Source organism: Notolabrus celidotus, chromosome 4 (genome assembly GCF_009762535.1).
Source record: "Notolabrus celidotus isolate fNotCel1 chromosome 4, fNotCel1.pri, whole genome shotgun sequence".
Taxonomy (NCBI): Eukaryota; Metazoa; Chordata; class Actinopteri; order Labriformes; family Labridae; genus Notolabrus; species Notolabrus celidotus.
The window spans coordinates 7,186,051-7,209,347 of NC_048275.1; the positions used below are offsets into that span (position 1 = coordinate 7,186,051).

Consider the following 23,297-nt stretch of genomic DNA (forward strand, 5'->3'; position numbering starts at 1 on the left):
CAACACAAGACAAAGTAATCAGTTAGTAAATACAAATTAAAGATAAGAAAAGTTTAAATAAATAATACATACAAACTATAGGTCAGTTTAGGACAAACGATGCATTCGATGACAAGTTAAAGTGACAGTACTGGGATACAGTCACATATCATGATATGACAGGTAACAGCGAGTTCACACTAGGATGATGTCAAATGTGATATGTTGTGTAAGATAAAGTATGATATAAGGGGGGATGTAATAATATAGGGAGTAACATAAAATAGCAATAAAAAGTGCAGTGATAAAATCAGAGTATGAAATGTGCTCTAGTATTATTTTACCAAATGGAATAATATAGTATGTAGGGAGTTTATATTTGCATATGAGTTGTAAAAGTAATATTTATAATGGAATATAAGAGTAAAATGCATGTAATATAATATACAATAATGATCAATTATATAATATAATAAACACAGTATACAGTTTTAATGGTATCAGTGAAATAATGATATTATAGGGGCTCCGTTGGACTAGCGGTCTAAGTGCATGCCCCATGTACAGAGGCTATAGCCCTCATTGCAGAGGTCGCAGGTTTGATTCCAGCCTCAACCATTTACTGCATGTCCTCCCCCCTTCTCCTCCCCACATTCCTGTCTCTCTTCAGCTGTCCTGTCCATTAAAGGGCGAAAAGTGCCCAAAAATATAAATAAATACATTTAAAAAATGATGATACTATAATGTAGGTTACTGGTAAAGTTTAGCAAAGTATGATCCTGCTTGCATACCATAACTTTCTTGCACTTCAGATCAGCCCAGCCAAGCAAGACCATGATCCGGATTGACCCGCTCCTTTAACTAGACTTTCTATTGCAGCAGTATTGCAACAGAACCTCATGGGATAGAAATGACTTTTAGGATTTAGTCAAACCCTGAGGCTTCACCAGGTTAGCAGTCTTGTCTTGTTGAAACCTTAAGATTTCAGTGCAGTTCCTATAAAAACATAAATCCAGGTTTTTAGTTTTTATCTTTACTATGTGATGAAGAGTAATGTCTTTGAAGGCTTCCTTATTAGGAAAATAATTGACTTGATCCGTTATGTACAGGAGCTTTCTTGCCTTTAGATCCTGAGCTGTATTCAACAACCTTTACACACACACACACACACACACATAAATGTCAGCAGAGAGAGACCACAAAAACAACACATCAAAACAGACTAAGACCCAATATATTTTCTAATACACCTGGTTCTCTGAGGGTTATTGTTGCCTATAGCAGTCCTCTGCAGTGTATCGAAGCTTCCATCAGCTCGGAGATACTGGGTCAGTTTCACTCAAAAATAGCAGCTAGACGAGCGGATAAAGACAATGATCCCATATCTCTTCAGGGTGCTCTGTGTAAGTACCAGCCTCCCTTGTGTTTTGAAAAGATATGGCTCGAAGCAGACAGGCATTAGAGGACTGTCTGCGGGAAACAGGACAGAAACAAAAGTGAGTAAATATCCCATTTGCTGCAGAAATCACACATTTTCACGGTTATCCCCCCGTGATAATTTGAATGTGTGTCTTTCTTTGGTTCGTTGCAAATTCCAATATTTTTTCTTAGTGTGGAGCGGGACAGTGTGGTCCAATGTGCCTACTGCTGTTAAATGATTTTTGCTGGGGCCAAATAGTAAACAGGGGAGGCAGCTGTTACAAATAAGGATTAGTTTGTTTTAATCAATATTAAGGTGCTTTTTTTTGTGCTTCTCTGTCAAATTCACAACATCAGCTCTCATTTTAACCACTCTCAGCACATTTGTTCATGTGCTCAGCTTTGATTGATTGTGGTAAAATGATTAGTTCTTATCTCCCCCCGCTGGCAGTAAAAGATATTCAGCCTGCGGGCAAACAAAGAGGTTTGATTCTGTTCCACAAAATGCAAGAATTGCATCTCCTGCTTTCCATTTTCTCTTAGGAGAGCCCCACTCAGACAAAACCCTTGCATCTTCCGGGCATTGTTCAAAAATCAAAATGAGGCCCATGAGCTGCTTTAACAGAGAGAGGAATTACATTTCTCAGAGATTGTGAAAGCAACGGTAGCGCTTCCATTATCTGAAAAATCTAGGACAAGGTTCATTCCTCTGAGGTTTAAGTAAAGCGAAGTCCTTGTCATAACTTAACACCTCTTGTTCCAGATCTTTTAACGGATCCTTCTTCTGAAATGACTCTTGCTTCAGTGTGGGAATAAGGAAATCTGTTTGAGCTGTGTTAATACCGAAGACAAGAGAGAAGTCAGCGGACATGAATAAGTGAGAGGGCACAGAGAGACTCGTTTGTCTTCATCGCTTGAATCAAAGAGAAACAGAGGAAGATGGAGGGGAAAACGGCACAGTGGTACGAGGAACAATGTTGGAGAAGTTGGTAGGAAAAAAGAAGACGACCATGAAACAGCTTGTTGCATCCTTTTAAACCTCTTGATTGATGGTGGCAATTTAAAAGTGTGGCAGTTTCTCAGGTCTGCAGAGGTATTAGAAACAAGTTCTCCAGGATTCCTGTAAAGGAAAAAGACGCCTGAGAAACACTTTAACCCAGTTAAATAACAGCTATTGGCAGTCACCATTTCTAGGTCCATTCTACTGCTCACTAATGTGTTCCTCTTATCCCTGTTGATAGCTGGCCAGACATTACAATTGGCCACAACAGCTGTGTGCTTCTTAATAGGGACATGTATTCCTGGATGTATTTTCTACAGTAAATGTAGAATTTAAGTGTTTTCACTTGGAGACAACAGATCGCCTGAGCGCTGTTTCTCTCAACATTGAAGTTTGATGTTGGAATTGCACATTGAGTGAGCAGCTGTTTTCATTCTCCCCTGCCAGTAAGTATTAAAGGTGACATGTTACGCTCTTTTTCATCAATATATATTGGTCTAAGAGGTCCCCAAAACATGTCTTTAAAGTGTATGCTCAAAAAAACACTTTGAAATCAGATTTTGACATGCCTGAAAAACACTCTTTTTCAACCCTGTTCAGAACAGTCTGTTTTCTCTCTGACCACGCCCCCTCAGGAAGTGGGTGTGGCCTCGGCTGTCCAGCACGTTGATCTAATGTTTACATGTTGCATGCATAGACATGGCTGCTCACAGACTTGCGTTACTTCAACCCTCTGAATCTGATCCAGAATCTGATCCTGACGGAGAGGCGCCTGCAGCAGGACCTTTCTGAACCATTGGTCACAGATTTAGTGTTTCTTGTTGTTTTATTTATCAGTATGTCGACGTGTGTCTTGGTACACAGCTACGAACATGTAGCTATGTGGCTTTGTTAACTACCGCTAGCTCTTTTCCATGAAAACTAGAAATCACCCACTAGATCTTCAAATCTGCAGGCCTGGGGAGTAAAACCGACCTCTATCAGAAAGGCAGCAGGACCTTTCTGAAGGATTGGTCACAGATTTAGTGTTTTTTGTTGTTTTATTTGTCAGTATGTCGACGTGTGTCTTGGTACACAGCTACAGCTACGAACATGTAGCTATGTGGCTATGCTAACTAGCGCTAGCACTTTTCCATGAAAAATAAAAATCATCCACTAGATCTTCAAATCTGCAGACGTGGGGAGTAAAACCGACCTTTGTGTTTATTAAGACAGCCTACAACTAGCATGCCTCCCTCCTAAGCTCCTTGTTAGCACACGTGTGCAGGGAATGAAAAATGGAGGAGGAGTTGAGTTGTATTTTATACAGTCTATGGGTTGAACAAGCTCCGAGCTCTGACTCCGTGACAGACCGGATGGCGTTGTGACGTATGAAAAACACTGAAAACTGAAACGGCTCGTTTCAGCACACATTTACAGAAAGGTGGAGAAATCAGAACAGGGGCAGAATTGATTCTTTTCATTTTCAGGGGGGTTTGTAGACATGCCAGGGAAACATATTTCAGGTAGAGAACCATATAAAAGTCAATTTTGCATGATATGTCACCTTTAAAGTCAGCGTGAACAACATGTTTCACTTGTGACTGACTGGGGTGATTATGGAAATTACACTGGGGTGATTATGGAAATTACTTAAAATTGCGGCATTATATATACACTTATTACTATGGCAACACATCTAATAATAGACACCTCTACACATATATATATATATATATATATATATATATATATATATATATATATATATATATATATATATATATATATATATATATGAACCCCTTTCTTTGTTAGCTTACTCATGAATATAAATTGTGTGACGTTTTCTACAGCAGAAGTGAGAAATTAAAGTTCACAAGTCATGAGGGTGACAAAGGACCCCATGGTTTGAGCCTGAGCTAAACTGAGTTTCACTATTGTCCAGACCTACATGAGATTATATGACATATGTTCAGTGTAAGGGTTTAGCAGTGTTTCTGTACTGTTGGGATGATGACAGAATATGCACAGTGTAGAGATAAGTCACATTTTTTGTCCATGTCACTTGTGCTTACACCGCAGGAGTGGAGAATAATCAATACAGCGTTGTATCAAAATACTTGTGCGTGGCAGTATTGTATCCATACATTTGTCACATACTCAGCTTTTATTATCCACCTTTTCACAGTTAAAGTGAAGAGTTTTTATCGGGTTATGAACAGTGGTGGACATAGTACACGTCTTCATTACTTAAGTCAAAGTATAGATCCACCAGGTCAAATATTACTCCAATACAAGTGAAAGTTGTTCAGTCAAATTATTGCTTGAGTTAAAGTACTGCAGTACTTGCTTTGAAAAATACTTCAGTATTCAAAGTACTTCTTAACACTAGAAGGGCCAGAATTCCATTTCTACTAGAAAGGCTACGAGAGGTCATTTTGACCGCCAGATTTCAAATTGTATTATCTGTTATGATAAATACCCAATATAGAGTGTTTACGTGTTTATTGTTGAAGGATATACTATGTATTTATGAAAATATACATATATTTTTATGGGACTTTCCTTGGCGAGTCACTTTTATCTGCTCCTTATTCAGGTATATCTGAATTGTCCAGTTCCTGGAACAACTGTCAGGCTTCCTCAGCAGTCCTCTCTGTCTTTGTGTTTCAGTCCAAAACTTTTCAAATTGCTTTGTACACTACTGTGATAGTTGCCAAGCAACCAAGAGGCATATGCCTTGCCTGAAAATGTATTAATCTAATCACGGCAGTCATTACGACTGCCTGTGGCCGAAGTAGGTTAAAATAATCAGATAATTGTTGCCTTTTGTGCAATTTGTATGAATGACTTTTTAAATATGTAAACACATAACTTTAGGAAACATCAGGAACCGTCAGCATTGTAATCTTTAATTTAACAAAGTTACACAAAATATAAATGTGAGAACAGTCAAAATGACCCCCTTGGCCTTTCTAGTATTAAGAAATCTCAAAACGTTGTATTTTCACAATACATGAGTTCAGTCAAGAATAAATAGAAGTATATTCTGTTACATCATATTTATTTAGAAAAAAATTACTTTAGATCTCTAAAAACTACACCATGGATAAAAAATACTAAGTTCCTCCAAGCACAGACAACTTAGTTTGAAATGTTCATCTGGAATGAAACAAATGTCACGTAGCTCAACACGCTTTCTCAGGTTGGACTGTGAATTTGTATATGTTTGGGCAGAGTGGGAAACAGGGAGAAAATTTAAAACAACACGTATCATTCTTCATTTCAAAAACCTCTGAGATATGGACATGGGTGCTCAGGTAGAGAATTATAGCCATCATTACCACCTATAAAGGAACTGCCTGATCTCAGTGAAACATGCTCTGTATTTGCTCCACGTTAAACTGTGGAGACGCACAATATACAGGTATGACTAAACCACTGAGACAAACAGAACTACACAAACACAGTTTAATGTCTTAGGGATCAGATCTCAGAAAGAGAAGGGAATTCATGAGCTGACTTCAAAGCTAAAGTAGTGAGTAACTATATAGAGCATTGATAGAAATGTAGTAGAGTAAAAAGTACAATAATTGTCTTCTGAATGTAGTGGGGTAAAAGCATTAAGATCCTCCAAAAAATAATACTCAAGTAAAGTACAGTACTCAAGTGAATTTACTTTGTTACTGTCCACATCTTGTTGTGAAACCGACTAAAACAAATATTGATTTCTCTGCATGAGCTACAAAAGCCAGCAGGACGGTTACTTTAAGACTGAGCATTTCTACACCGTTCTTTGTTTAATAGGTAGACAGATTCATCGGTCGGGCCAATTAATGTCATTTTGAATAAGCAGCATCAGCCATCGCTCATGAAGCCGATTAAAGAATAAACAAATAGTGTCTGCAGACACTGCAGGCAGCCTCATCAGTGCGGCTGCTGTCGATCAATGTTAATGTCTCCCTACATGAGAACACATTATTCCCATCCTAAATGACGGCATATCAAATCTTAATTAGACACTCACAAGTATTTAATACATTCTGTTATGATGTATAGAATAATGCAGTTTAACATTGCTTCTGACATTAATATCAGTCGTGTTCTGAAATCTGTAGCAGAACCTGACCATTTATAAATCCATCTAAAACATGTAGCTGGCTGAGCATATATACTAGATTGTAGTGTGCATGGAATAATCGTTATATTGTGTATTTTATCAATGCAAAAAAACAACAATGTGATATCAGCATCACATACCAGCCGGCCTGCTCTCTAATTATCGGCATCGACTGTTCAAAAAGAAATATTGATCATTCACCAATCTGTAATTTCTGAAACCTGTGGTGGGGAGGAAGGTGTCAGTCGAAGTGATAATCTGCATGCTGCTGAAACAGTCTTTCTTTACATTTACCACAACAGAGTTTCAATGAGTGTTACATTTCAGTGTGAAATTTAAAAAATAATAAAGGAAGAATACATTTCATGATGTAACAAAAACATGACCTGAACTTGCATGTCCACAGGGGGCGCTAAAATCCACCTCACCTGAAAGTTCCTTACAGTAGCTTTAAACAGAAAATACAAATAAGGCTTTTTGTCACTAGATAAATAAAACAGTTGTTTTTTAGTCCATTTGAGTTCATCTGGAGACTTAGACCAGATCATTTAATTAGATGTTGAGCAAGTTTTCTTTTTGGGGGCATTATTTGCAAAATAAAATTAAAGTCACATGACACTTTATCAGAAAAAAAATGTGAAAAATCACAAAGATATCCTACATTTTCAAAAAGTATGACTTTTGATGTTTGTAACTATCTTGAAACTGTGTATTCAGACTGTAAAAGTAATGATTCAGTGTCTAACTATGTAAATAGTAATTTTTAAGCACTATTTTTCACAAACTTTATACAAGAAATACTGATTTCCTGATAAATATACATTCAGAATCAAAGCACCTATTTTCACTCAGCATAAAGCAATAAAAAGTTCAGGTCTTACCTTTGACTATTTCCATTAATACAGTCTATCTCTGACGTACCGTCTCACAAACAGAGAGCTCCTAGTTTAATTTGCACTCTAAATATAACAGGCGGGAGTTTCGAGCTACTGCTGCCAAGTATAAGGCCGCTATAATGTGCCCGTTAATGGTGGCTGATTTTTGGACTACATCCTGCTCTAAATCCAACAGCATGATACACTTATTTTTAGTCCCTATAGTGGAGCACAGAGCAGGTCACAGTCTCGTTTTCACTGCATGCTATTTTCATCCCACAGAACCTTGATTAAAGAGATGTTGCTGTACAAAGATAGAATTGGCCACATTACTGAAGCTTTATGTTGATAACTAAATGAGGAACTTATTGGATGTGAAGATGGTGCTTGTGGTGCGAGGGATGACTTAAAATAGCGTGCTATGTGAGGAGCTCAGGTGATAGTCCTTCTGTTTTTGGATCTCTGCTGTGCTGTGATGTAGTGAACCCTGCTCAATCTCTCTCCACCTCTGACCACACTGTTGTTTTCCATATTCCCTCTTCCATAAACATCACAGGAGGAATGGAAACTCTATTCCTTGCATGTTGTTTGTTAACAGCCCATCGTCAAACATTTTTCAAGGTTGAAAAAGGAGAAACTGTATGTTGTCGACCTAAAGGATTTTTTCTGTTCAGCTATTAGCAACTTGTTATCTTGTAATTGGCTGAATTCAAGATTCTAACAATGGTCATAATCTCCAACCAGTAGGCTGTGCAGCTCTTGTTAAGTGAACTCCATAGTTACTGTATAAAAGACAGAGTTGAGAGTAATTAGTCTGACATTTTTTTTTATCAGGGATTGGAATTGCAGAAGGCCACTGTGTCAAATGTTTTACAAAGCCGTATTTAAATTGCTCATGTGTTTGAGTATTTGCAAGAATGCTGAGCAGTTTGTAGGAAAGCCAAAATGTTAAACATTTGCCCACATTGCCCTTTTCCCTTTACTTCACTGCTGTAGTGGAGAGGACAATCAATTCCCAATGTAAAACACTGCAATTCTCTATTATATCTGAAGTGCAAAATTTTAAATAGCTGATAACTCTGTTTATGTTTTATTAAAGCTGCAATTTGGTCCATTGCCATCACTTACTTCATTTTATTTCCAATGGATCTGCCAACATGAACAATTGAAGAGTTCATTGGCAAAAACAGTTCACTCACTTTTGAAAAATGTAAAAAATGTTTCAAAAAACATATTTTTTCTATTACTATCTTTTGGTATGATCAATCAACTGAGGTTGGGTGGCTTTGACTAAGTCAAAATGACTTTACTAATCAGAGATATCTTGAAAATGTAACTTTATTAGGAATCTATATCATAAAGAAATATGTTTTTGGAAAATGTATAAAAACTGAGTTATCTGTTTTTGCAAATGAACTCTTTAATTATAGATTACAGCAAACTTGAACTACAATACTGGATCGATTTTTTATTCCAAGCTTACAGAAGTAATTCTGCAAAAACCATGACCCTGAAATGTCTAAAGACCTCCAGCTGCTTCAAGTCTGTTAAACAAGATAACAAATAAAGAGAAGCTGCTGCAGGAGGCACCTGAAGGTGTTTGAGTAGCCCTGAAAGTACACCATCGACTGATCATAGTCTGAGTGATGACACACATTGGTTCTTGAAGTAGTGATTTGAAGCTTATTGATGGCGGTCACCATGTTGAAGATGTGACCAAGCCTAACTTTGTGTGAGTGTACAAATAGAGAGCATTTATCATGAGTGTTAGTGGGGCTTCCAGGGTTTTTGGAGACAGCCTCAAGTGGACACTTGAGGCAGTGCAGTTTTTAGCACTTCTGCATAACCCTCATATTCAACATCAGAGGTTGGTGCATGGTGTGAACGTGTTGGCCCATAATGCATCAAACCCATGTGTGCATTTGAATTTCTTTGCAATCGATTGTCTTCTAGTTAAACTCACAAACAGATTATCCATCCAATCCAAACAATGAGTCCTCCATCTTTTGTGCAGCTCTTTTATGGAGAGTTTGCTGAATATAAATTGCTCCATGGGGTTTAACATAATGACTAAGCTGCAAAATAAAAAAGGCAAAGTTTCAAACTTACTTCACAATCTCATAAAAATGTTGTCAGCTTTAACCACTTATCACAGAAATAAAGCATATCACAAATATTATTCAATTTCTCCACTGCAGTGAGCAACAAACAAAACAGTGCTTCCCATTAATAACCCCATCTCAATTTTTAAAAGAACATTTTTCAATATAAACATAATCACCTCTCAGTTGGAGACAGAGTTCACAGAGGTGAAATTGATTTCCAGATTTACAAGTTCTTATTTGCAAATAAGAGGAAACGTCGAGGACATATCTTATAACCAGGACTCTGTATTTCCACTTGGGCGTCGTTGATCTACATATTTTGCATTATTATTCAGCAACTGTTGTTGATGTCTAAACACAGACTGCTTTGGATCTCAGAATGTATGAGTGTCATGTTGTTTTACTACCATTTCTTACCTATTGAGATTGTATGAACAAGGAACAGTGAGTCACTGTGCCTGAACATGTTCCAAGACCAGATCTGTGTGTTGCAATGATGCCATCGCTAATGTCCCCTTGATTACAAGCTTACAACCTGAAAATACAACCGGTTACATCAGTCCACCAGTACTGAAGACACACGTTAAAATGGTAAATGGATTTGTACTTATGTGGGGCTTTTTCATCCTTCAGAGCACTCAAAGTGCTTCTACACTTCTTGTTGCATTCACAGACTCACAGCACATTTTCCCTCTGATGGCAGAAGATGCTGTAGTAGTGAACCAACAGTAACAACTACCTTTCATACTTATTCACACACTACTGGCTATATCTCAGCAATTCGGGGTTCAGTGTCTTACCATAAGACTCTTGGCCATGTGTCTGCAGGAGCTGGGATAGAACAGTCAACCATTCCAATAGAGGGAAAACCCACTTAATCACTGAGCCACAGCCTCTCTGCAAGCTTTGGCCATCGTATACATTTTGCAGGCATATTCTTTCTCTTTTGATTAGGAGATATAGGATCATGCTGAACTCTGTTGCTCATATTTACAAACGTATGACCTTATATCCAAAGATACATCTTTGTTTCCAGTCAATAAGACACATGTTCTGTGCCATAAATTCATTTTTGCATTAGTCACCCAAATAATTACACACGTATAAATTGAAAAAAAGCAAAAACCCAGCTATAATTATGGAAATGTGACATAATTCAGATGAACTGTGTTGAAATTGCAATCCTGCATTACTCAGGTGGAATGTGCGCGACACCATTTACAAGATTATTAAACCTGTCACATAATCACAGGAAGAGCTCGTACAGTGAGAAAACATAGTGGAACAGATCTCAGAAGAACAAGAGGGCGATTGCATATTTATGAGATACAAGCTCATTATTCTGGAGGAGCCTGGCTCGGTGGAAACCTTCAAAATAAAAGCCTCTACCGCAGAATGGAGGAAAACAAGCCAATGTGTCTGACGTTGAGCCTACAGAATATATATATAACCATTCACATATCTTTTCACATAAATGCAGACTACATTTTCTGATACATTTTGAGATGCATTTTTATTCTACTCAAGATCAATTTGAGTGGACTAGACTGTGTATAACATGACTGTAGTTCCAGTGACGTCACCCAATGGTTTTTGAAAGGTGTTTTGAAGCTGTTGTGGAAGTTTTTCCCATTACTTCCTGTTACTGGCGAATAATGAAATAGAGACTTCTGCTGGCCGACAAGGTTTTATTTTCTTTGCAAGGAAAAGGTCAGTCAACACCCGAGCGGTTGGAATGAAGAAAGACCCCGAACATGGGGGAAGCTTAAACATTTATACCTGAGGACCACCCCCTAAGGTGTGTTTCACACCCTTTGTCTGCTGCAGGTATCTACACCGGGGCGGGGTTGTGTATTCATAAAGGAGGTTTTGGGGGTCTAGAATCAGAATCAGAATCAGCTTTATTGGCCAGGTATGCTTGAACACACAAGGATTTGACTTAGGTAAACTAAGACATCACAATTAAAACACAAAGGGACCTGGTGTCTTGGTGAGGGGACAGGAGATGGGACACCTCAAGCACTGCAGGTATCTACATCAAGACAGGGTTGTGTATTCGGGGGGAGGTTTTAGAGGGTCTAGACATTGCATTGTAAAATACAAAACCAAAATTTGCCATTACAAAGCCCAAAGATGGCAGTCACCATATTGGAAGTACTGGCTTTAACCAACATCTGGCCAATTTTTTAAAACTTCTAGCCATAACCCTGTCTCAGCTGTTATGACTAAATATATTGAAGCACAAATCAGGCTGAAAACATGCTGAATCATGCCATAAAAAGGGGCGTTTTCATTTGGGGGGGCTCATATTGGGCGGTCTTGGCATTTGGAACAAGCCTCAAGTGGACACTCAAGAAACTGCAGGGCTATTGTTCTTTTTTGCACCTCCAAATTTGCCTCCTTTTTACAATACTGGAAGCTGCACACAAAAAAATGTTTGTCATGGTCTTAATTGTTACCATGCATTGTGTCTTTAAGGATTAAGGGTCAATTGTAACTTGTGATTCCTGCCCCCAGGTCTAGTCACCTTTTCTGATCAAGCTTTGAATTACTTGAGCTTCCAGTTTTTTGCTTTTGCTTTGTGCAGTCCTTATTGCCTCTAACTACGCTCTTTATTTCAGTTACTTCAGTGGCTCTTATTTACTCAGAAAGCTAGGTGACGAGATTCACAGATCAGAGGTGAGCTGGACAATGACATCGCTCAGGGGAATGCAGGGAGTCCAGAGGAAGAGAGAGGACAGAGATGAAGGTCAACTCACCCCCCGACTGCATGCTGGCCGTCACAAGTGGACAGACAGGAGAATCACCTGAAACCTGAATTGATTTCTCTGAGTGAGAGAGAGAGAAGGGAATTTCAGATATCTGTTGACCTCCCTTGATGGAAAGTGTCACAAGCTGGCCAAAGATAGAGCATAAGACAGAGTGTAGACAGACAGTAAATGTCATTTCAGGAGGAGACAAGCCGTGCCTTTTGAAAAGTGCCACTGGTCAGCTCCCTTTGCGGATGCTGCTGTCACTTCTGACTGGACGTAAACTTCTGAACTTCCGTGCTCTACAGCCTCTAATGAGAACAGAATCATGACTTTAGTGCAGTGACTCCCCTGTGTAAAAACACTTAGGAGACTTTCTTGCTACCTTTCACAAAGAAGGTGCTGCTGTGTTTTGTATTAACATAAATTAATGTTTCTGTTTTACATCCCAAATGGCACAATAGCCGTATGTGCTAGTTATTCTCTTCGCGCCCTCCTTCAAACAGCTGCTGCGGCTGGCTTGATGATTTATTAACTCGAGGTATTTGATGAGGCTCTCCTAGAGAAAGCCACTTGATAGAGTCTCCTAGCAATGGAAACAATTTGAAGCCAACTTCACAGATAATTAGGCACTTTAGCCGGCGGACTTGATTTTGAAATAAACTGAGCTCCCAGCAAACACACTTATACCTCTGCACACTGGAAACGCTCCAGGGTGTTTGGGGAAAAAAGAAGGAGAAGGAGGAGGAGGAGGAGGGGAGGGAGGGCACCTTTGTAGGACGACTTTGATTCATTTTTTAGAGTGTATTTTTAAAGTTGACCAACATACGGCTGAGAATCCACAGATATAGTCCTCCAGCAGTTTTCTCCAAGCGTTTTACTTTAAGTTTTCTCACAGTTACTAAAAACAGAAAGGAAGAGGTACAGCATTCTCCACCACCTCCATATTTACAGTGGGAGTACCAGCTGTAAATATCCACTATATATTGGAATGCAGGCTAAATAAGGCTCCTACTCATCTCATCTGTTGTGGTGTTACACAGGATGGTATATTATCTTTATTTGTGCACGTTGTATCCAGTAACTCACGAGGAGTTAGGCTCTTGTAAAGTTGGGTTGTGTATCTCCGGTTAGCTCCCACATAATAACTATATCTGCTGTTGATTCCTGAACTTTTCCAGCATAATAACAACCATATATTCTCAGTATGGTTCTGACTTTGACATCAGGCTACAGCACAGTAAGTGAAGAGGAATATGAACTATCATATTGCTAAAAGTACACAGAGTTCAAATTGGCTTGGTAACCTTTTTTGTAGATGATTCAACAGATGAAGAGACATATAATGAAAGTGATGAGTAAGAATTTAGACCACGCTCTAACAAATCAATTTTACTTGCGTTCCTGTGATGTCAGACATGCTTGCTATTTAGAGGCACATTACTCACTAATGTTTACCCATAGAGCTAAATGTTAAGACCTACTTTTGCTCACAGTCGTGACCTATGGTGATGTCAATGTAATGCCAAGATCTTACAGCGTTAAGGCTGATTTATACTTCTGCGTTGAATCAACGGCGTACCCTACGCCGGGGGTCCGCGTAGCTCCCGTACCTACGCCGAGGCCTACGCACGTAGCTGACGTGCACCTCCTACAAAATGTAACTCCCCGTAGGGCCGATGCGGACCGCAAGCCCTGTGATTGGTCCGCTCGGCGGCTTTGTTTTTCCTGCATTTACAACACTTCCGGGATCCCGGACATCGGCCGCACATCGGCCGTGTATTTCATCTCCTCCTCTCTATTCTTCATGTAATCATGTCTGTATGATAAACAGCAACATGCATCAGCTGTAGATTAACATAACACGCTCTGAATCGCTGTGGAAAAGTAAACAGAGATTGTAGCGGGACCGGAAGCAGGTGGCCGGCTATCAGAGAGACCGCACTGCCCTCAAGCGTTTCGGCGGAGAATTGCTGCGCCACACGGACACGCCGACGCACAAGTATGTGGTGCTCATGTCTGCGTCAGCCCCTGCTGTGTAGGGGAGACGCAGTAGTATAAATCAGCCTTTAGTCATATTGTTAACAGCAGATGAGTATCGCCACGTCAGACTGGGATCAGGAACCTTATTTACAAACACACTGTGAGTGCAGATTGGAAGAGATGGAGGAAATATGATGAGTTATTAACCAGATGGACATCATGTGGGGGGCTGCAGTGTGGCTGTGAGTGTTTAAATTGATGTACAATAAAATGTATTACTGTGAAAACACTATACGCTGACATACTGACATACACTCCCTTCTATTGCATAGTTTAAAGATGTATATTATTTCAGAAATAAGCAGGCTACACTTCAAACTCTGGTGCAGGTATGTAGTTTTCATTTCCAGGACACTTGGTGTGCTTTATTTTGTTCTGTAATAGGTTATAGTCCTGTAAAGTTGTACTGTCTATATGCAGTGTGTGTTCAATGTCCATTTAACGAGAAAGTTGAAGTTTTTATGACTATAGTCAAAAGTTGAAATGATATTGGAAACAAAGGGCCCACTGGTTTCCAACTTTAAGAGACACTATGCTGTAGGTTTGTCACAGTCCACAACGTCGTCAAATTGTCTTGGATATTAGGGAGTTAATGTATCATATGGTGCTTCTACGAGGCTGAAATTTCATTTTCTGCACCATGGTAGAGATGCTTTTATTCTGCCTCCAGGTTTGTTATGATTTTACTGCACTCTAAAAATTATGTCTGCGTGATTTCATAGACTTGTGTTTGCTTAACTGTAATTGCAGTTGCATAGATAAATAAAGGAGTAACGTACAGTATATGGACCACATGCTGTAAGAAAAAAAAAACATATTCTGTGTAAGTATTCCATTATGTCTGTAATTTCATTAACTAAGCTTAGCTGAAAGAGAGAGAGAGGAGCAGAGGACTGTCAGAGGTAATTAAAAGATAAGGTGAACAGTACAGTCTGCTTCCCCAGCTGCATTAAGACATTTAGTTTCTACAGCCAGAATGTAATATCCCCTTTACCAACACACACCAAACACCTATATAACACACTGTAGGGATGATGGAGGTGCTCCTGCACCTGCCAAGCAGACCCTTCACAGACATGTGCACTGGAGGGAGATGTGTAGCAGTCCTGCAGCGTTGAAACTGATGAGATATTAAGTGTGACGTGTGCACAATGCTTGTCAACATGAATGACTCATAAACAAGCAAAAAGATTAGGACAGCCTCCACTGCGGTTCATTTCTGCAAAGATTGGAAAGGAATCACGACACCATCCCAAATCCCCCCTCTCACTTTCTTTCCCTCATTTTAAATTCTCTTACGTTGTCTCGACGTAGGCAGGGGGAAGAAAAGAAAAGAACCAGACTTGAAAAAAAGGGGATTGTTTCTAATTATTATGCTTCTGTTTTGCACTTCATTTTTTGACCCTCAAGCATTATGCACAACATATCATATCACTTAAGAAAACACAAGTATGTGAAAGTATGGTTTATTCATTCATTGATTTATTATTCATGGGAAACAATGTTTTAAAGAGCTTTTAGTCTGATCTAATTTCCCGTCCATATTCCCCATTTATTCTCTTGAATTCTTCTGAAGCACTACACTGAAATGTGCTCAGTCATGTTTTTGTTGACATGATTGGAGGAAATACATGATGCGACTCTGATAATTACAGAAAAACACTTGGTCTGCGGAGGCTGTTTCTACGGCTTTTATAGCTACTAAAACAAGACTCTCTACGGCTGCATAATGAGCGCAGATGGAGAGTTTTAACGAGAAAGTGACACCCTGAGTATTGCTGCAGCTACTCCACCCTCCAGCTGCAAGGATGAGAAGCATGAAAAAAAAAAGGGAGCAGATTAGAGGAGAATGGTGGATCAACTTCATCAGTTAATTAAACTCTATTGCAGCTTGATGAGCAATTAATCAAGGCAGCGTGCAGAGTGTCAGGCAGGGCTGAGTTGTACGGTGCCGGATGTGTGTGTGCACCATACAGTATGTTCCCGGGGGGGCCGCCCTGTGGGGAGCAGCACTTACCAAGTGAGCAGCCCTAAAATCGTACAGGGTGTAATGGGGCTGGGTTTATATAAGCAGCTATCAATCACTCTGTGACATAAGCTTGCACCCTTTTAGAACTCCAGGATTAGCCTCCTCTCAGTGGTAATCTTACTGAGAAGCTACTTGTCTAAGTGGATTCAAATTCGGGAAATGTTGAAATGTATTTGATAATTATTTAGAGGAATAGTATGGGCGTTCAAAGCCAATCACAGCCTAGTATCAGGAGGCAGAGGCATAGACAGTCTGAGCTAATCATGTTAATGAGGGAGAAACACGGGCTGTAAGCATGTCAGAAATTTAACTTTCTGCTTTTCTTAGGCTGCAGATTTAGCTTTTTATCTTTTATCTCATCTCTGACTCCCCAGATCTGATGGCTCGGGTTTTGTCCTTTGTCACTCCCCCACTTTCATCTACGTCGTCATCTCTTTCAAGACGTGCAAAGCTGGCCTTTTTCTTCATGCTATGGAAATTTGAGTTGGCAGTTTGTGACTAAATGCAGTAAATTTATTAACAAGACTATGGGGAACATTAAAAGTCAATTGAAGGAGGCTATTAAAAGCAGGATTTTAATTGGGTTGGTCTCTTCACTAAAGCGTCTTTTTTTGTCTTACTCTCTCTTCTTTTTTTTTTTTTCTGAGGGTACTAAAAAAGTTCTCAATTAATGTGTTTAGTGTGTGGTAGTCCTTGAAAGAAAGTTCCCATTTGGAATCACAGATGCTACTCTTGAGTTAAATTTCACTGTAAATTGGAGCACTTGAAGGAGAGAAAATTGGGTGAAAATCTGTCTGACTGTGAGGTCTGATGATGGCAGATGCTCGTGCTATCTGCTGTCTCTTGCTGCGTTTAGTCCTGCTGTGGAGCTGCTGTCTCGGTGGCTCTCGCTGAAGGGTTTTCAAGAGGGCCAAATCTCTTAAAAATGACAGATTACAACTTAGCACAAGGTCTTAGTCAAGACTACAACAACAACAGCCTCTGTGGATCATCGTCTCGCCCGTTCAGCTCTGGAAACTATGACTGTAGCCGCTGTAGCATCTGCTTTCCAGTTGTGTTGATTGGTGTTTATGCCCACGAGGGGTCAGTAAATTACATTTGTACTGTAGCTTTAATGCATCAGATTATATAATCTGCTGAAATTACATTACAAAGCATACAATTGTCCTTGTTTGGGTAACTTGGTGTGACACATTACAAATGGGTTTAATTGCGCTTTAGCTTCTGGCTCTTGAGACATGCTCGACTCATTCTGCACTTTAAGGGGGACAAGCTCTTGTTTGTGTTTGTGTTTCTGTCTGTGTGTGTGTGTGTGTGTGTGTGTGTGTGTGTGTGTGTGTGGTGTGGGGTTTTTAAAAAGAGTCAATTTGTGCATGTGGGAGAGTCAAAGAGAGAGATGTAGTGTAGTATCGGCTGTGCTGACTGGATAATGACATGCAGAGTGCTGCGCTGCTACAGCAGGTTGAGCCTCCAACCAGATGCTCCTTTCACTGCGGCTCATAAGCAGAGTGAGGCTGCACCAACACACACAATCACACACACGCACACACACATAAATGCGCACACAAACACACACATCTGAGCTGGATTAAGCAGGAGGATTCAGGGACTTCGATCATGTCGAGTAATAAGAGCTTATTAGCGTAGATTGGCCATCACATGTGGATCTGAGGAGAGGGAGTTCTAAGCTCAGTCCAACCCGCTTTTCAGATATCCTTTATGTGTCCACACTTATGTTTTAATGCTCTCTGTGTAATGGTTATACTATTCACTCCAGTTTAATGACCCAGGCCAATGAAAAGTGTTCAAATTCAATGATATCCTCATGGCAAGAACTGAAGCTACTTTAGAAGTTTGTATGGTGATGACCGTGGTGTGTGTGTACAATGTTTGAATGGGGAAAACTCAGGATTGGATGTTTGTGTGTGTGTGTGTGTGTGTGTGTGTGTGTGTGTGTGTTGTAAGTGAAAAACTGTTTATTGCACTTTAAAGAAGCAGATGGCGGCGTCACACAGAAGGACAGAACAGGCACACAGCGCACTTAAGCTCGAGGGGAAACTCTTAACCACTGACTATATTATTTATTTAAGTGACGTTATTAAAACTATAAAGTACAAAATGAACAACACGCCTATTAGTGCTGCTAAAAATGTTTCTGTTCAAGTTTTTTAAAAAGAGGAGTGAACTCTTAGCATCAGTACAGCAGTCAAAAACATCACAAATGTTACATCTATAGCTTCAATCCGATGAAACTAATCCATATAGTAATCTGCTTTATGGTTTGCACAGCAGGTCCTGCAGTTTAAGACATGTACAGTCGGGATATCATCTCACATTGCATGAAGACAGCAACAAAAGAGAGATTGTGACGAGGAACATCCCTGAAGGGGAGCATATGTTGCTCTTTAAGATGCTCGGAGGGGGGGACAGATGTAAACACTACAGCAGCACATAGATGGAGAACTCTGCAGCATCATGGATGATTCCCTCGTGTTTTCTGAAGCGCAAAGCGAAGGCATTTCTGACTCCTTGACTTGTTATTAGTTATGAACATAAAGTTGGTTTATCACAGTATATCAAAAACCTTCTGGATGTCTTTGATTACCCGATTCTTCGACTGCATGTTTAAAATTCACTAGACACTTAAAAGTAAGGGTCTTACTGTACATCAGGACTCCATTCATTAAAGTGGCTGTACACTATAAACAGTGCAGCCAAGCTAATGCAGGGTACATAAACAAGCTGAGTATATTCCATTGAGTCTTTGATGCTGTTAAAATGTAATGCCATCGGCTTTAATGTCTAAATGCAGAATCTACATGAAGTGTAAAATGGATTTTCTTTTTATTCCATTTTCTTTTTATTTGGGTTAATATATATTTTTACAATACATTCTCAAATGAGCACTTTTTATTTTGCAAAAGAAAACAAAGATGACAAACAAAAATACAACAAAGACAGTCCATATGCAGTACAGCTGTAGATCTTTACCTGAAATCCGTTCTATGTGGGTTAATAAACTCAATCCATCCTTTCCAACATTTATCAAACACATCACTTATGAGCCTCAGAGTGAACGTTAGTTTCTCCATTACAAAAATGGCGTGCATCACATTAATCCAGTCTACTAATGCAGGTGAATCCTGACATAACCACTTTTTTGTTATGGCTTTTTTGCTGCATTACTCTAAACATGTCCATGCATTTATCTTTAGTAGACGAGACTACTGTAACGGGGTCTTTACAGGACTCCCTAAAAAGTCCATCAGACGCCTGCAGCTCATACAGAATGCTGCTGCTCGAGTCCTAACAAGGACCGACAAAGTAGACCACATCACTCCAGTTCTTAGATCTCTTCACTGGCTTCCTGTCTGTCAGAGAATATACTTTAAAATCCTGCTGATGGTTTATAAAGCACTGAATGGTTTAGGCCCAAAATACATTGCTGATCTGCTGCTACTTTATGAACCATCTCGACCTCTGAGGTCATCAGGTACTGGTCTGCTTTCAGTCCCTAGAGTCATGGTGAAGCAGCGTTTAGTCATTATGCTCCACATATCTGGAACACACTCCCTGAAAGCTGCAGGTCTGCTCCAACCCGCTTTTAAATCAAAGACTAAGACTTTTTTATTTGCCACTGCCTTCCTATCTTAGCTCATTTTAACTCACTTGAAATGCAAATTTTAATGTAATTTTTAACATTTTTGTAATTTTCTAATGTTTCCAATGCTTTTAATGTTTTAATGTAAAGCACATTGAGTTGCCCTCATGTATGAAATAAAGCTGCCTTGCCTTGCCTTGCCTAAACATGTAAACTCTTGAAAAGCCGAGAAGTTGAGGTGGCATCTTGCCCAGATACAAGACTTGAAAACATAAATCAATTTTGATTTTTAAAACTTATTCAATGCTATCTCTGATTAACTTATGTTGAATGGATTTTCAGCATGGGAAGTGTTCTGGTTTCTGTTTATAGTCCGAGTAGTAACAAAGTAGGCTTTGGTGTATGCAGGAAAAACAGTCTGTGTGGAGAGCAAAAGCAGGCGGGAAACATCCCGCTGTGATAACACGTCTCCCATCAGCAGTAATCTGAAGTACAGATGTACATGCACTGTCTTGGAGAATGTAAGGACTAGGAAATGACAGCATTTCTGTTGCTGTGCTGACGTAAACGCAGCAAGAGAAAGGGAATTCTTGGCTGGAAGTCATTGTGTAGCCGCTGGCAAGACTGGAATTACTGAAAAGTTGGCTGACATTACCAGAGACGCATCACCTCTCACTGCAAGACAATGATAGACGATGACTGCCGAAGGGTTCCAAGATTTCATAGCCCTGTATTCACTTCCCTAGTCTGCTTGTTTTTCAGAGTATGCAAAGAAACATATCAAAGAACAAAAGCAAAATGATGTGCTGTGTGTCTTACAATGAAGTTTCTCTGTTTGCAACACAATTTTGAAATCAGTAGAGCTTCAATAAGTTACCTTTTATTCATGATTAAAGAAGATACGTTGAATGCATATGACTGTACACATTGTGTTGACCTGTTTCAGTGTTTTTAAAGAGACTAGACCCACTGCATTACTAGAATTTGTTTTACAAAGTAAGGATAGCTCCTTCTTAAATGCAGTACAATGACAAATGTCATGCCTGCTCAATCTCTGAAATAACTGCCCTCATTTCAGATAAAAGTGAAGAACCCGCCACATTTTCTGAACCTATTACTGTCACACAGTCCCTTAATAAACCCCCGTCATTGAATCCTTCTCTTCTTTGTGTTCTTGTCTTTCAGGAAAAAGGAAACATTGCCGTTGTATTTAATGTCGGAACAGACGACATAAACATTGAGGAGACGTCAAAGTTTGTAAATGACGGAAAATACCATATAGTGAAGTTTACGAGGAGTGGGGGTAATGCCACTCTGCAGGTGGATGACCTGCCAGTCATTGAGCGCTACCCCACAGGTGAGTTCACCTTTAATTACATCTGCTGCTTCTGCTTTAAAAGTGCTAAAATGACCTATGAGATTATCAAGCCGACTATTAAAGCCTTATCAGTCAGGATGTTTTTTTGTGTTGACTTGGCATGTGCTTTAATTGCTTTTTTTATGTTTCTGTTTCCAGCAGCTGTTAAGATTAATACCAGTGTTGTGGAGTTTTTTTCCTCAGCTCTGATTTTTATCACTCTACATAAATCAATGCTGTTAAACAACCTTAGTCTATGCAAAATGGATGCACTTTAAAGCCTCCATAACCTAAAATAGAAACTTCAGGACAGGGCATCCACCCATCCTGTCCACCCATCTGCATTTCCCCCCAATATACATTAATAATCCACCCACAGTGTGTGTTCACAGAATGTCTAATCAATAGACTATTTACAGACAAATTACCACTTTTATTGTGCCATGTAATTGTGTGCCAGTTCAATATTTATTCCTCTGCCAATACAGTAGATTGATTGAATTACAGGGACGGTGTAGACAAACCTGCAATAACACAGTCAAATGAAATGAATACCTGAATTAATGTGTTGTTTACTCAGAATTAAACACCAGATGATCAGCTACATTTCAGCATCTGGTTAAAGCATGACAATGCACTTTCATATTAATCATTTTCACAGCATACACCACAATTACTCATTGGGGTTTTCATTTTCTTTCTTATTAGTGTTACTACCGATAATAATCATTGTTATTTGTGTAGCACTTCACATAAACACGGCTTACATGACAGTAGAAGAAGAATTACCTAATAACTGCACTGTGTAATGAGCATTTGGTAATTGAAAAGGAATAATATGTTCCACTTTTATATGACTGGAATACTTGCTCTGGCACTTCCTTTTACATTGCCGAGTTAGATGACAACCTTTTCAGTGGAGAAAACTCAGCAACACTGGTTCCTTTCTGTAGAATGTCAAGATGTTTAGCAGAATGATGGCTTTCAAAATGAATTTAAATGTCACTGCTTGTGTTGTTGAAATTGTTAACTTTTTAACTGCTTCAAGGCTTTGACAAAAGCTACAGAGGGTTAAAGGACTGGGACTATTAAATAACTAATCTGTCACTCGCACTTCTAAATGCGTCACATCAAAGCACCTAAATTACTGCAGCACAAGTTCTGCAGCCTGAAATCACAAACATCTGTCTGATGTGAGCGTGCATACAATGAGTGGACAAAAAGGACCAACAGGAAAAACAACCTGTCTCTCCCCCTTTTGCATAATGTCTGGTGACCTTTTTTAGCTGCGTCCAGTGCATTCATCTAAATGAAAGGAGTTTTACGACTGGGACTCCAACGTCCCCGCTCGCCTCAGGTGATATGGGAGAAGCTAATGGCTTCTGACATGCTGTAGACGAGGCAGAATGCACAGCAGGGTTAAATGCCTGGATGCTACCATCTCATTTGAATCAAACCCCCTCCCCACTAAGGCCTGTGAAACATACAGATGTGCTACCTCAGATGTGGTTGGTGAACACATCTTTCTATGTTTTTTTTTAGCGCACAAAGATGATGCACAAGTTTCATACATTTAAATTTGAAAAACAGCTGCAACAACTGCTTAAATCCCAGTGTGTCAGTGCGCCAGTTCCCTTGGCAGTCTAAGCCTATAGCAGCATAACTAAGAGCTGGTACAAACCTGAGCCAGCTCTAACTATAAGCTTTATCAAAAAGGAAAGTTTGAAGCCTACTCTTAAAAGTAGAGAGGGTGTCTGCCTCCCGGACCCTGACTGGTAGATGATTCCAAAGGAGAGGGGCCTGATAACTGAAGGCTCTACCTCCCATATTACTTGTAGAGACTTAAAATGTCAGGTAGAGTTCAAGTAAGAGATAAAGGGGTTGGGGGGAAGGGGGTGAGATAGGATCCCAGTGTGTCAGTGCGCCAGTTCCCCCGGCAGTCTAAACCTATAGCAGCATAACTAAGATCTGGTCCAAGCCTGATCCAGCTCTAACTATAAGCTTTATCAAAAAGGAAAGTTTGAAGCCTGATCTTAA

The 23,297-nt window shown here is 39.6% G+C and overlaps 1 protein-coding gene across 4 annotated transcripts in view; it reads left to right on the forward strand.

The window, feature by feature from the left end:
• LOC117811937 (neurexin-1a-like) overlaps positions 1–23,297 on the forward strand; it is a 404,484-nt gene that overhangs the window by 312,235 nt on the left and 68,952 nt on the right. For all 4 annotated transcript variants that reach the window (XM_034682434.1, XM_034682438.1, XM_034682435.1 and 1 more), the window contains one exon: positions 21,089–21,260. In XM_034682434.1, coding sequence (XP_034538325.1) covers positions 21,089–21,260 — 172 coding nt within the window. The remainder of the gene's footprint in view (positions 1–21,088; positions 21,261–23,297) is intronic.